The sequence below is a fragment of the Gopherus evgoodei genome, chromosome 1 (assembly GCF_007399415.2).
Source record: "Gopherus evgoodei ecotype Sinaloan lineage chromosome 1, rGopEvg1_v1.p, whole genome shotgun sequence".
NCBI lineage: Eukaryota > Metazoa > Chordata > Testudines > Testudinidae > Gopherus > Gopherus evgoodei.
This window is the reverse complement of record NC_044322.1, coordinates 260,671,410-260,686,858: the sequence shown is the minus strand read 5'-3', so window position 1 is coordinate 260,686,858 and position 15,449 is coordinate 260,671,410. Positions and strand designations below refer to the sequence as shown.

At 41.1% G+C, this 15,449-nt stretch overlaps 1 protein-coding gene across 1 annotated transcript; it reads right to left on the bottom strand.

Annotated features, from left to right (window-relative positions):
• Positions 1-7,291: 7,291 nt before the first annotated feature.
• On the bottom strand, positions 7,292-14,396 carry TMEM213 (transmembrane protein 213). The gene is made up of 3 exons (XM_030544243.1): positions 14,165-14,396; positions 11,628-11,696; positions 7,292-10,668 (listed from the first exon to the last, which is right to left on the bottom strand). Exons 1-3 carry the CDS (start codon positions 14,244-14,246, stop codon positions 10,499-10,501), a joined length of 321 nt encoding a protein of 106 aa, XP_030400103.1. The 5' UTR covers positions 14,247-14,396; the 3' UTR covers positions 7,292-10,498.
• Positions 14,397-15,449: the final 1,053 nt, after the last annotated feature.

Below are 15,449 nucleotides of genomic sequence, written 5' to 3'. Positions count from 1 at the left end.
ACTTTAGGCTCCCATTTTTGAAAGTCTTGTCAGCCCTGTGTCTTTGGCATCTTTTGCCTCTTTCTAGTACTTTTTATACTAAAAGTAAAGCGAAAAAGGAGATTATGTATGTCACTATCACCAGTCTCTTGATATTCACATGTTCCAATGTGGCTAGAGATTAAAGCTTGAGGGAGGAAGGAGAAATCTAAATTAAAAAAGGAAAATTCTCAAAGCAGTTCTATTGTTTGGAAGCATGGAGATGATTTGGCTGCTGTCTCCTGTGCCTGGTCTCCCCTGTCCATGCAGAACATTCTTTGAAGTGCAGTTTATGTCAAAAAAAATGACTAAAAAATCATGCTCAGCAAATCTGGTCCTCATGTACATTCAGTCAGATCTTGCTTCAGTGTCAGAAGTAAGGGCGTGTTTTATTTTTGTGTTACTTTTTTCTCCTTGTAACACTGTAGAACCAATGCAGCTCTGCTAGTGTGAAGTGGATTCTGCTGCTGCTCACGTCAATAGAATAATTTGAGTATAGCTATGCTACAAACAGAAAAGGTTTTCAATCAATGTATTTAATCCGCTTCTCCGAAAGGCAGTATCTAGGTCAATGGAAGAACTCCATCTACACCGGGAGTTAGGGTGACCTAACTACATTGCATAGGGCACAAAATTTTCCACAGCCCAGAGTGACATAGCTAGATTGATCTAATTGTTGAGTGTAGATCAGGCTTGAGTTCCAGTAGTTGATCCATTTTCTATCCCCCTTACACCAGTGCAACTCCTCTGAAAACCATCGTATTGTAGAGATGTGAATGAGGGTTGAATTTGGCCCACAGATCTTTTGTTGCTGCTGTTGATAATGTGCTAGCCAAAGAACATCCATTCTGACTTTCAGATCCCAGGGTGAGTTTACAGATATATGGAATTGACTGAGGAACAGAAAACATGGAACCCGACAATGCCTCTTTAAAGAGTCATTCCCCAGAACAGAACGGACAGAAAAGTGACTTTAGGGCACTTACTCTAGAACAGCATGATAACGGTCTCTGCCTATGTAGCTTGGAGGGCTGCAGTATTTAGTTTTGGTTTTCTGTGTTGGTTACTGATGCCTTATTTCACATTTAAAGCAATTATTTTTCTTGGAATGGCTAAGCCTATTTAGTTTTCAGTTGTTCTTGTTCCATAACTGGAGGTTAATGTTCACACTACTCCTCCCTTTTGCCTTGATCATTATGTTTGAATTGATGAAGTGAAGGTTTTCTTCAGCTTATGTATGCTAAACCTTTATGAAAATTTAATGTGGGTTTTTTGGTTTCGTGTTGTTTTAGTCTTGTGGCTGCTGTTGGTAGTTACATAGCAAAGTTTCAGTGAAATGAGAATCAAGAGAGGATGGAAAAGAGACTGAGGACCTTGTCAGGTTTCCTGTGGAGCTCTATTTGTGGCACTCCTGTGTCATGTTCCACTGGCCATTTCCTTACGGTTTTTCTCTGTCAGGCTGTTTATTTTTGAGTGTCTGTGATGTGTATAATTTGAGAGCAATAGCTAGTTTTACCATAGAATGCGATCTTGTTTTTCCTTCTATTGGTATACAAAACAAAGTATCATTATATACAGCAATACATTAACCTTGTTCTGGATTTAAAAGACAGACCTAGATGAAGTATGGTTCTGTAGTTAAAAGAAAACATTGAAATAGTAATAAAGCGGGAAGTTATTGAGCATTGGAAACAGGAAAACAGCTGATGGAGTTGTGAATTAAGCCAACATCTGTGGCAGTTTAAAAGATGCAGCTTTGTTGTCAAACATTAAAACAATTAAAGGGTTATCAGCTATGGATGATTCCGGCACTTACAGTAGTGAAATAGCAAACAAACTTATGGGTTGATTGGTAGAGGAGGTATTAAACTGTGTGACCCTTATTAAAGTGATACCAGATAACTTGGTAACGAATATTTATAGAGGACATTTTATCAAACATTCCCAAAGTGTATAACATTCATAAAACCATTTACAAACATTTACTTGTTGCAACATTTCCACTTCTGCAGTCGAAGCAACGCATTGCAACCATTCAAGATACAAAGTGAAGAATCTCCTATAGAGTGCAAACTACAGGGGGGGTTCACCTAATTGGAATTTAGCCAGGATGCTGGTGCCAACCATTTTGCTCTGGTGAAAAGTGTAGTAGGATTTTTAGTAACCACAAGTGTTCAAGGATATTTGTCCCTTCAGAAAGAGAGCATCTCCAGCAACACAGTGCCCCCCTAATGCTACTCAAAGGTGTTGGTTCAGAATAGATGGGGAGAGAAGAACATCACTTCCCAAAATCACCATTACTACTTCCTGCTGTATTCTGAGGTAGGATTTCAGAAGCATTCAGCACTGAAGCCAATGGAAGTTTTAATATTGACTTCAATGGGAACGGAGTTTAGGCTAGTGTGCAGAGGACATTAGAAAATCCCACTTTTATTTGTCCATGAGCATCTCTCATTCTTAGCATAGTCCAGGCTCAGGCCTGCTTAGCTTTTGAGATATGACAGAATGGCAGCCTCAGTGGTAAGGCTAACTTGAAATATTATAGTTACTAGAGCATTGGAGAATCAACTGAATATTAAAACTTTCTCTTAAGTCTTTATTCCTATACACTTAATATAATGAGTGTTTTCATTGTGCTACCCTGTCAGAGAAGATGAATCTCTGCTGATTGGCTCTGTTAGTTGATACCGTATGCATGAACTTCGGTAAGGAGTTATGTGAGAAATGGGGGAAAGTGAGGTGATACAGTGAAGAATATAGTAGGTGTATTAGGGCTGGTGTGTAGTAACTGCCATTAGTCAGCATTTTCAGCTGATTGCAGAACAACTAGAACTGAATGAATATGACAAATGGTTCCAAACTAATCATCATGGGATTTGTAATTTAACTCCTTTGGCTCAAACTGGGGGCCGTCCCAGTGCTATAAATACTCTTGTATCTTCCCTATGGCCCTCATCCAACAGAAGACTTCAGTGGGCTTTGGGTCAGGCCTTGTGGGTGCTGAAGTGTCTCATAGCAGCAAATGAGAGTTATGTAGTGAACAGCATTTGAGTCTCTGCCATTGGGTTCTTGATTTTGAATTAGATCCTTGGTGATGGTGGGAATAGGGCACCACTGCAAGTTCCGACGCAGTACAATGAAACTGCAGCCCTCTGCAACAAAATTGTCAAATGCAAGTCTCTTCAGTCAGGCACCTAAATAAGTGGTCTGGTTTTCAGAGTAGAAGATCCCTGAAAAGTCACTTCTGTTTAGCTGCCTAAATGTGGATTTAGGTGTAAATGTTATAAACCACTGTAGGAAAATTTTGGCTCTGTTGCTTAGAACGAAGGCATGGGAGTTGGACCACCCTGTCTGTGCTGGTGATTCTTCACTACATGACCTAGTGATGCCCCAGTCAGCTTACTGTAAACACTGACTAATAACTAAGTGCCTGATTTGCCATTGCTCTGTGCCTCGTGTAGTCATTTATACCAGTGCAAGTGGGTTTATGATGCTACTAGATCAGAGTGGTTGAGTTTTACACCTGCTTTTCACTGATGTAAATAACTACACAAAGCAATACAGAATCAGGCCCTAAACTCTGAGTGATGGCTCACTTTTGCAAGGTAAAGAAGTACATTATAATCCCTGATTATTAGGAAGATACTGGGGCAAAAATGTAGCTGAGTTCCTATTCTGTCAGTTCTAGAAAGGCTTCAGAGGAGGGAGGCACTACTGATGTGAGAGACACGTATGTCTTATTTCATACTAAAAGCTTAGTTCTTATCATTTAATCTACTACGAATTCCCAGCTGTAGAGAAAAGCCCCGGAAGGCTCAGATGCCAGCGTTTTGTGTGTCTGCCAGCAATAAAATAACAACACTTAGCATTTTTAAAGTGCTTTATATCTGCAGAGAGTTTACAAACATTAACAAAGGAAAATGAAATTTACTAGCTTTGGTATTGATTTGAGCTAAGGCACTCTGTGCATGCTGATGAAGAGAATATTTTCCTAACATCCTGGGAACTGTTAAGTACAATATATTACGCTCGGGACACCTCATGAGTCAGGGTTCCTCAACTGATGTCTTTTTGTGTGGACCACAACTTGACAGAGTGCCTCATGCACACCTCCTTTCCCATTCACCAGCATGTGGACCCCTCCACTTCCCATTCATAACTGCCTGACATCCGTGTGTAATGTAGAACTGTAATATTAAGAAAGTATTTGGCTGAATATTTAGGTGTTACTAATTTGATCTAATAGCTAGAGATTAAGAGAGGCCAGCACCATGTGACCAACTAACTCTTCATACAATACCAATGGTCCATGGACCAAAGGTTGAGAATCAAATAATGTAGTGTGCAATGTGGTTTATTTTAGACAGGAAATTGGAAATGCCGCTGACACAAGTATTTTATAGTAAAAAGCCAGTGGAGGGCAAAGAACTGTCATGTAAAGTGCACTCATCAGAGAAGAAAGATTAGTTTATGGCAAGATAAACTAGGGAGTGATTAAAATGGCATGTGTTCCTCTAGGAAGCCAGGAGGGGAGGTTCACAGGGCTTTTGGATTATCACAACAAATACTGAATGCACCTATGGGGTGGAGAACTGGATAAAAGAGTATAGAGCTTTTGAAGTCTCAAAAAACACTACAGGATGTGGAGACGACTAAAGGGTTTGGAGGGTGAGGTGGTCATGGAGCATAGAAGCAGAAAGAAAGAGTTATTATGGGGACACAAGATTTGAAGGTAGGAAGAGGCACATCTGTCTCTAAAATACATATCACCAATACTTAGGAATTATAGAGTTTTTATGTGGTTAAAGTGCTGTGCAAATCATATGTAGTGAATATGAAAGTGTTAAAGGGAAAGCAAGATGAGAAGAGAGAGAAACAAGAGTGGTGACCAGAATCAGAGGAAAAAGAGAAAGTCGTTGAGTGTTTATGTAATCTATCCACTGTTTCCAAAGGGTTAACTTCAAAATGCCCAGGCCAACTGCTTAAATAGTTCTGTTCTGTTTTTGAAAAGAACCATATTGCAGTAGCATGTGAAAAGCCCATGTACTCTCTAGCAACCAGATTTAAATTATGTTGGACATGCCCCGGTTTCTGTGGTTCTCTGGTGTGGCAAACTCAAGCTTCTATGGCACCTTTTGGTAAGTATAAATATGGAGGCTTCTATCTGACTAATACAATGCGTAGTGTGTGTTGTTGATTTACTTGACACTGGCCTTAAATTTTTAACGTACTGCAGACATTTGTATGCCAAAAACCTAATTGTATAGCTGATGTTGGCAGAGGGGGAAATTAGAGGTTTCCACAGTTGAGTAAGGGCCAGTTGGAGCTTTCAGAATGTGAGACAGCGTAGGGGACACTGAGTTTTGGCACTCTGGAAGCATTTTAGCTTTGGTGACATGTGGATGCATCTCTCCTTTCCCTCCCTCTTTGAGTCACCATATGTCTATGCTATAAATGCTGCAGCACTGTCAACTCTGGGGCTTAGTTCGGCTTAACTACATCTCTCAGAGGAATTGAATTTTTCACACCACTATGTGATGTAGCTAGGGTGATCTAAGTTTTAGATACCAACCAAACCTCAGAGATGACTTTTTGTTCTGAGGCAGATGTTGAATTCTTTTTTTTTTTTTCATGCCAGCAACATTTAGCAGTTCCTGCCCCAATATTTGCCATCGCATCCAACACAAATGAGTTAGCTGGATGCTTCTTTTACAATGATCGGCAGTGAAATGCTGATACTTAATTGCGAACAATTAAACCGACCTCCTTAGGATTCAGAGTTGACATCCCACTTAGATGAAGGGGCAGTTCTACGGCTATTGTTTCAAGCTGTTTGCAGACTCAGGAAGACAGTACTGCATTATTTACACTCAGTCACATTTGGAAGGCTATTGTCATGACATTAGGGCTGGAACCTTATTCTTTTTAAAGTGAACATTTAGATACCTGTTCACATGTGCAGCAAGGAATGAATTCTATGGCAGGTGCTGAAACCTCTGAATCACAAAATATGTGAGATCTTGAGCATATAATTCTGAGCATAATTGTTGTGGCTTCCCATGAATGCCTGCTACTGTCATTGGTTATAATGGGAGTAATTAAATATACTTCTTTAATGAACTCTTAACTTCAGTGGCTTAAAAAAGACAGCTCTTAAAGTCCCAGTACAGACCATCTTTTCTTATGAAGTTAGCCTCTGTCTTCACTCAACATTAGGTGCATGTAGGAAGCTCTGGTGTTTTGCCAGCTTTCATCCCTCTGGTGATCTTGTAAAGTGCAATTGATTAATGTGTAGCTTATTCAGTAAAACCCCAAAGAACAGCCCCTTGATAGAAACAGTGAGTAGTGTGAGTAATTACCAGAACAGTGGTATCGAGAAAGATGAAGAGTCACACATGAAATGCTAATCAGATTAGCCTTGAGTTAAGGAATAAGGAAAAACCCTAGTAAGATGTAGTTGAATTTATTGTATTTCAGAGCAAGTTAATGTATTTACACTAGAATCATGTTGCAACTAATGCTCATTTATTTCAATGGCACCTGTTGATATTAGAAAAGCTGATCAGCTGCAAGCCTCCTGCTGCTCTATTCATCTTATTAGGCTGCACAGAACTCTCATTCTGTTTAAGCTAATGGCAACTTTACTGGATATTCCTTCCCTCTTAATAGGTACTACATCTAATGCCTGGAATTGGGAATCTTTGTTACTCTTGTCAAAAGCAAATATAAGTCTTCTGGTTTGACCAACAACGATAAGATTCACACTGGGGTTATTCAATGATACTTATTTATCTTACCATCCAAATTCAACCCTTTTTGCCTTTTCTCTGTTCTGGTGGCCAGGACTGAATTACTTGGGTTAGAGACAGGAAGAGCATTTAGTCCATCTTCCTGCTGGTGCAAAGTGGTTCTGTGCAGTACACACACTGGTGCTTTGACTAGTCAAGATCTAAATGACTTGAGCATTGCAGCTTCCATCGGCACCTGTGAGAGGTTATTTCACAGTTTAATAGATCACATGGTCAATCCATCTTCATTTCAGCATGCTTTGTCTTAGGCCTGGACTACGCTAGGGGTGGGATTCAAACTAAGATACACAACTTCAGCTATGCTATGTGTGTAGCTGAAGTCGAAGTATCTTAGTTCGACTTACCTGGCCGTCCTCATGGCGGCGAGTCGACTGCCGCAGCTCCACCATTGATTCCACTTACTCCTCCTGCCAAGGTGGAGTACGGGCATTGATTCGTGGATCGATTTATCGCGTCCAGACAACGCGATAAATTGATCCCTGATACATCGAATGCTACCCGCTGATCCAGCAGGTAGTATAGACATACCCTTAGACATGTGGGTACCTAAAACATCTTAAACAATCTGATAACACCTGTACAGTATGTACTAGCTTAAGAGTTGTGAGGTTTATCGCAGATGAAAATGAAGCTTGCACAAAAGTTAGTCGGGCTTGACGTGCTGTACTGTGAAAGATTGGTTGGCTTTGCTGATTTGTAATGCCAAAACTAAAAGTTGGGACAAGTGGGATATATTGGTATAGCTCCATTGAGGTCAATAAAACTATGCAGATTTACACCAGCTGAGGTTCTGGTCGGATGTATTTATTATTAGCAGCGTAACTGTAGCAGACTAAATGCTTCATGGTTTTGCATAAAGAACACAGTTGTAAAAGGTGCTGCACTACTGAATCATCTTTGGCTTACAAATGAAAACTGGACATCTTATTTGTTGTGTATCTTCATATTGAAAAACCTTCTGTTGTGATTTCATCCGTCAGAAAGAAGCTATTTAGCAGCTCCACAACATAAATCCTACAGTGAGGTGTTTTTCATCTCCCAAATACGCTAACAAATATAGCTGCATATCACAAATAAACGTTTGGTTGTACTTGGGTACTGTGAACTGTTGTGCACCAGCTATGAGGTACCCTGCTGTGTATAAGATAGCCCATTAGTTATTTTTCTATTTATCTTTATAAAGGCCATTTCCAGAGTCTTTTGGATACAACCTTTTATTTTGCACTTTCTGCAATTGCTGTCTGATTCTTGAAATCCTGTACTGGAAGACCAGTTGGCGATTTGCCGTGTGTGTGTGTATTTTACATTGTGCTTGTCTCTCTCAACACGTATCATTGCAAAAATATAATACATGCCTCATTGACCATCTCTGTTTTTAGAAGAGTTTTAATTACATCATAACTTACTGTGTACAAATGGGACTGTTAAATTGTTTGCACTGGTAGCCTGCGAGCTTTTTGGATACTGCCACTTCTTCTAAGGACCCCAGAGCATATTGATGATGGTAGTATTATACTCTTGACATTCACAAACAGGACTGCATTTTCCTTAAGGGCCTGATGCAAAGCCTGCGGTAGTCAATGGAGTGATTCCAACTGAAAGGCTATGGATCCAGCCCCAAATAGATATTTAAAATCATATGCTGTACTGTGTAGTTGTCTTTTGGTAATGTCAAATGCAAGGGGTTTATGCAGCTTGCAAACAAGGCCCTTGTACTACATAAGAAATTTACACAGGAGTGGGGATCTGGGATACATCCATTTTACAACAAAAATTCTAAATTAATTTAGTAAATATAATTCAGACCGGCCTCTTGCTGAGAATGGGAGGCTGTTGCCCCAAGACTCTGGTGTATAAAGTATGTTTTGTGGTGGAATTGCACTGTATCAAGAGCCATGATTTTTTTCCGAATTTAGCCAAGGTAATGAAAAAAAATATAGAAATCGTAGCTAATCCCACTTCCAGCAGCCACTGATCTATTTCTGATCTGGGGAACATTCTCCTAAAACTGGCGAAGAATAGGAAGGGTTCTGCAGCATGTGGACACTAGGCAATATGTGGTGTTTTTGACATCATACATCGTGTTGCAGTCAGACCAATATACAACTTTCCACTATTAAAATAATAGATCAGAACAAAACCATTGTGTATATATAGCTATAAGATTTGTGATTCATCCGTAATTTACAGTGTTTAACTGTCACTCACTGTCCTTTCAATCAATGATGACAAAATACAAATCCTTTGTTTCTGTAAGTTTGTAAATATACAAGTTTATATATATTTTTTGTGAAAAGGAGTAGTTGGCGGGTCCAACACCAATATTTGTTAGATGAATGTTGCTTTTGTTTAATTTTTGCATGTTGAAATGGTGAGGTTTTCTTGATGAGCGATGTTTTGTGATTGTTTCCTACTGGTATTTCTGTGCATGTTTAAAAAAAAATTCACAATAAAAAAGCCACAAAAGAATAAAATTCTTCCTTTTTAATGCTTCATTTCCTGATTTTAAAATTTCAGCTCAGCGTTTCTTTCCACAGAGGAGTTCCCTTGTATTAAATGGTGTCTTGTTAGGGTATATACCCTACCCAGTTCTCTGCACATCCAAGCAGTGCCTCACAGGTCCCACTGCCTCCCTACTTCTCACTGCACTGTGGAGCTACATGTGCCTACATGCCACCACCACAGGTGTAGACAAGGTCTGAAAGGTGGGTTTTTAAATTGACTTGAGCCTTGTCTAGACTGGAAAGTTGCACAGTTGGAACCTAAGTATGAATTTAAGCTGATTTAGTTAAAAGGGTGCAAACCCGTGTGTGGACACTCTTACTTTGGTTTAACGGTGGCTTTTTTGGGTTTAGTTTAAGTTGATATAGGTTTATTAAAACAAAATGAGGCTCTCTTAAACCAAAGTGAGTCCAGATGGGTTCGCAGCGGTGTAAATATATAATTAAAAAACTGTTTTAAATTAAGATGGTGCAATTTTGAACTGATTCAAGAGAATCCATACACAGAAGTTGCACTAGCTGAACTGAATCAGTTCTAAATTAAGCCAGCACAATTTTAGTGTGTAGACAAGCCTTGAGTGTCCACACAGAAGTCTGCACTAGTTTAAATAAGTCAGTTTTAATGCATTTTTAGTTTAACCAGTGCAACTTTCGTGTGAAGACAACTCCATAAAAGCAGTGGAGTTACATCAATTCATACCAGCTGAGGATTTGGTCCAGGTTACACACTCTTAGCTATGGAGCTGCTAATGGGGCATCTTTTATAAATAAAATTAGCTTCACTAACCTGTTGTCTGCTTGACAGTCAAAAGCTATGTACTGAACTGTCCTCTGTAAGCATTATGTGGGCCACTGATAGGTGATTTGCAGGTGGCAAGCTCACAGCAGAGTACAGGTATCCAGGAAAGGGGGCATTCTGCATGATAAGACTAATTGTAAATTACTCAAGGGACTGGCATCCCCTCCAGGACTTGGCTGGCTCGAGCGGATCAGCTATAAAACTTCCCAGGGAAGGCACTGCCATGCCTCACTTGGATCTGGACCCATTTTTGGTATAAGATGACCGACTATCCTTTTCTTTCTTCAGCAAAGCAGTTAATTGCTTCTTAACCCATTTGCTTCTCCCTGGATGACCGTGGTGAATGCTGGTGCTTGCTGGCTTGCCAACTCTCATGCTTGCAAATACTTGGGTTCGTCGGGACTGAGTTTCATGATCTTAGCCACACAGAGCAGGATGAGAGTCAGAAACCAGAGGCTCCAGCCAACAGCAGCTGCAATCCAGCCATACTCGTCTACCCCAAGCTGGCAGCACTTGGCGACATCTGAGCAGAATTGCACATCTGATGGCAGAGAAAGCAAAACAAGCCATCCAGGTCATTTTACACATAACAAGCTTCTCTTTGCCAGAGGGAAGGTGGGGGAATGACTTTTGCATGTACCTGATCTTGGCCTCTACATTCTGCTCTCTCTAACTCCTCATGCCCCAGTTTTACACTCTCTGGCCAACTGCCTTCATTTAGCTGAATGCATAGAGTGATGGGGCACGGAATTAACTCTCCCATTCAAGAGCTTCTGCTCCCCAAATGGGGCATCCTTTGAAAACACCTAGTTCAGCATCTGTCTGCTGATTAATTCCAGGGATGGGTTAAGGTAAAAGTAGCTGGTCCCAAGAAAAAAAGTAAGGGGGGAGGGAAGGCAAATTTTATTCAAGGGGGGTCATTCTGAAGCAGAGAAAAGTCCAGTGAAGGTACATGGCTCACAGGAATGTTTGGGACCTGGGAAAGAGGACAAGACTGGAACCGCTGCAGCAGCTAGCAGCTGGAAGGAGGCTCTTGGATTAGTTAAACTCAGCGCATTAGGTAGTTTGGGGAGGGATTGGCAACGGGGGCTGTGGGGAGGGTACAATGGGCTCTTTAAGAAGGGGTTTCACCCCTACAGAGCTGGCTGGTCTGGCTAGGAGGGAAGGGGCTCAAAATACTGGTGCCTGACAAAACGAAGGTCTGGTTTGTGTGGAAAGGGATGTGGAACCAAAGGCTGTGCAAACTGAATTAGTCCAAGCCCATGAAAGTTGTGAACCTGGGCTGAATGGTCCCAGGAAGCACTAGGCCTCAAAAACCACCCATATCAAGTGAACTTAGGATTCTAGTAAAATGTTTCACCGAACTTTACCCATAACCTGAGCTTTTAGTTAAGTGTATCATAGCACACAAATCCTACCCCATATCTGCCTTTCTATGCCTTTTTGTGTAATCTCACCACTAGGCTTAGGAGCTGCAGTAATGAATCAAAGAAGTCTTACCAGGGCATGGCCATTGGCTCCCATTGTCCCCATGGTCTGTCAAGGAGACTCTGGAGCTCATTTTGGCCTCTGAAAGGAAAAAACACAGGAGAAAAGGTACCGTAGACAGGAAAAGCAAAGACAGGAAATGGAGAAATGTCTTGGCCCGACTGGAGTCTGCTGACCACAGGCAATCTGATGATGATCATCTTCTGGGAGAAGAACTGGGGTAGAGAGAGTTTTCCTGTGGCACAGGTAAAATGTTAGACCATGGTGTTTTCTGCCAGGGTAGGTGCTGTCACTCACAGTGCACGTTGTTCAGCTGATCTACAGCTATTGCTAGTGTGGGAGGAGATTGCCCCTTGTCTGGCTTTTGTACATTACCAGTGCTGCAAGAGTCTTCTACTGTTAAAGCCCACAGTTCCCAAATGTGTGTTCTAGAGTACTGCCTCCTCTGGCTTCCCTTCCCCTCAGACCACCATTGTCAGCACTAGCTTAGAAAGAGGTGTCTCTTGTAACAAAAGGCATAAAGAATGCTTAATTTTTTTATCATGGCTCTGTTATGCCAAGGCACTCTACAAACATAGGAAAAGTCGGTCCTTGCCCCCAGAAGTTTACAGTTTAAATAGACAAGACAGCCAAATAGTGAGAGGGAAGGAGATACTATCTCATTTGTACAACTGAGGGAACTGATGCACAAGAAGATTAAAGCTGGGATTTCTAAAGGGGCCTAGGAGTTGTCTTCCTTCCTTCGGTCCCTTTGAAAATCCCCACCTGAATGAATTGTCCGACGTTACACAGGAAGGCTGACAGAGCTAAGAATTGAACCAGGTCTCCTACGTCCCAGTCTAGTGTCTTAACCACAAGACCATCCTTCCTCTTTTGGTTTTGCTTTGTTTTTCAGAAATGTTTGTCCTTGTTTTTTGAAATATAGAGCCACGAAACTTGAAGTTACAGGAAACACTAAAGACATTTTCTCACTCAGAATAATGTTCTTGTGTCCCACCTTTGACTTTAGGTCAGTTCGCCTCAGGGAGTTGCGAATCCTGTCCTTTCCCGCCGCACAGCTATATTAAGAGCAGTTTAGAAAAGGGCAGGAGCAGTCCGGACTTCCAGTTCCTTTTCCTGCTTCTGCTACAACTTGCTGCCTGACTTTGGACAACTCACTTCATCAGTCTGGGTTTAGCTTTTCCATCCATAAAACAGGGTTAATAACTACCTCAGAGGAGTGTCGTGAAGCTTGTAAAATAATGCGCGATCTTTGGAAAAAGGCACCACAAAAGTACAAAGCAGCCTTGTGGTTATAATTTCTTTTACAGTCTAGCTGAAAAAGAGATACTGTGAAAGCAAACTAAGAGTACATCTACACAGCAATAAAAAGCCCATGGCACTGAGTCTCAGAGCCTGGGTCAGCTAATTTGGGCTCCTGAGGCTTGGGCTGCGGGACTAAAAATAGCAGGCTGAATGTTCAGGGTCAGGCTGGGGTCCGGCCTCTGAGACCCTCCCTCCTCGTGGGCTTTCAGGGCAGTGTAGATGTACCCTAAGTAGCCCATCTTTAAAAATCTGCTGAAAGAGTTACAGAAATTCTGACACCTAAATGGACGCAATATCCTGAGAGGAAAATACCTGCCCTGTTTTAAGCAGCCACTCCTCTCAAGGCAGAAGTGAGAATTGGTTGTCTGGAATAATTAGCAGTTAAAGATTGAACCAAATTATACTGAAAAATGCTGGATACTCTAAAGTGGTCATTTAACCCAGCAGGTTGAGTATGGAAGCCACATGTCTCTTCTGTAGCTGCCTCCAGTACTTAACATCCTACAGAGCAAACTACAGCTGAATCAGCAGACTCAAAATCTCTTCCAAAAGATACTGTGGCACCTTACAAACCAACACATTTATTTATATTGGGGTAGGCAACCTATGGCATGTGTGCCGAAGATGGCATGCAAGCTGATTTTTCAGTGGCACTCACACTGCCCAGGTCCTGGCCACCAGTCGGCGGGGGGCTCTGCATTTTAATTTAATTTTAAATGGAGCTTCTTAAACATTTTGATACAGTATTTACATTACATACAACAATAGTTTAGTTATATATTATAGACTTATAGAAAAAGACCTTCTAAAAAGGTTAACATGTATTACTGGCATGTGAAACCTTAAATTAGAGTGAATAAATGAAGACTTGGCACAGCACTTCTGAAAGGTTGCCGACTCCTGATTTATATAAATTTATTTATATAACAAAGTTAGTCTCTAAGGTGCCACGAGTTCTCCTGTTCTGTTTGCGGATACAGACTAACACGGCTGCTACTCTGAAAATTGTCAAAAGATACTGTGCGTGCTCAGTATCTCAAGTAATCCTTTTGCAGCAACTATCACTAATTTTAACCAGCACCAGTTCTTTACACTTCTTAGATAAGGGACAGAGGCTTGTTACTTGCATAAATTAAGAACACAAATCTTTGTTTAGTCCGTCAATCATTTGCCTGCTAAGGTGCAAGGCACTTGAATACCTAGGTGACGACTGCAGTATAAGAACCTAAATAGAACAGAATTACCTGCTAAGTAAGAACTCCGAAGAATGATGGAGAGGAAGATGAGGGTGATGGTAGTACAAGGCACGATGGTAAAGTGCTTCATGCTGGAACCCTGGCCGAATAGCTGTGCTAATCGATATGCAGTCAATGGCAGCTCTTTGAAGGTGATTTTGCAGGTCCTCGATAAAATTCAAGCCTAATGTTCAGGGAAAGGGTGGAGCAAAGGAAATTCCTGTTACCAGTACACCTTGAACTTTTCTGTACAGTGAAAGAGAAGGGCTGTAACCAAAACAAAAATCTGCTTCGTGGCAGCCTTCAGGGTAAGTTGATTACAAACAGTGCAGCTGGTAAAGGTTCTCTGAAGGTCAAGCCTCAGTTCGTTACAGGATCACTGTAGTAAGATATAGGAAAGATCTATTGGAATCAATCCTTCTTGCAAAGGCCCCTGATCTGCTTATATATGTCTTTTGATATAAAAGTTGTATTAAAGCTAATGTTAAAACGATTTAATACACAAGTTAAGGAAAGAAAATACACACAGTATATAATCTGCAATATCCCAAATTAAGGTTAATAAATTTAACAATATAGTTAAAATATTAGCATCCAAATATCCGGGTACATCACTCATAAAAAGTTATATTAAGAATAGCTTGTGGAAAGAAAATATAGCAATGAGTTGTAGAAAGAAAATATAGCAATGAATGTAGATTGTTCTTCAGTAATTGAGAATTTTGGCTAGGTTGTCCCTCAGTAAATACAATCCATCAGAGAAGTATTTCAGTTACTTTCCTGTCTTCATTTCTCAATGGCATTCCAGCTCCTGGTATTGCCGATGTCCAGTGATGTGTTCTAAATAAATGTCCCTTAACCACTTAATGGCATCCGACACCATGAGTTGCTGCATCAGCCGAGCGTAGCACTGACTCTTTCCTCATTCGCGCAATGCTCACTCGTTACTGGGATCCCATGCACCCAGTGCTCCGATGATCAATGTGTGTGTTTGAACCTCATAACCCTTAGCTCTCAAGGCGTCAACTAGAGATGTGTATTTCTCCACCTTTCGAGCTCAGGTGTTGCAGAAGGCCGGGGTCCTGTTTTCAAAGGGAACTGTGATGTTCACCATGACGATCTTCTTCCGTTCCTCGTTAGTGATGACAATGTCCTGTTGCAGTTGACTGTCCATTCCAGGGATAGGCTAGTTCACGGGTGGCAGGACGGCTTTGACTAGGTGATCTTGGATAGCATTGTGGCTTAGCTGCAAACTCTGGAATGGGGCTTGCAGCTACATAAGACATGATTTTTT

Coding starts and splice junctions, on each gene's coding strand:
- TMEM213 (XM_030544243.1), bottom strand. CDS start 14,246: ATGAAGCACTTTACCATCGTGCCTTGTACTACCATCACCCTCATCTTC. Junction 11,697..14,164: donor TCGGAGTTCTTACTTAGCAG/GTAATTCTGTTC, acceptor TTTTCCTTTCAG/AGGCCAAAATGAGCTCCAGA. Junction 10,669..11,627: donor GAGCCAATGGCCATGCCCTG/GTAAGACTTCTT, acceptor CTCTGCCATCAG/ATGTGCAATTCTGCTCAGAT.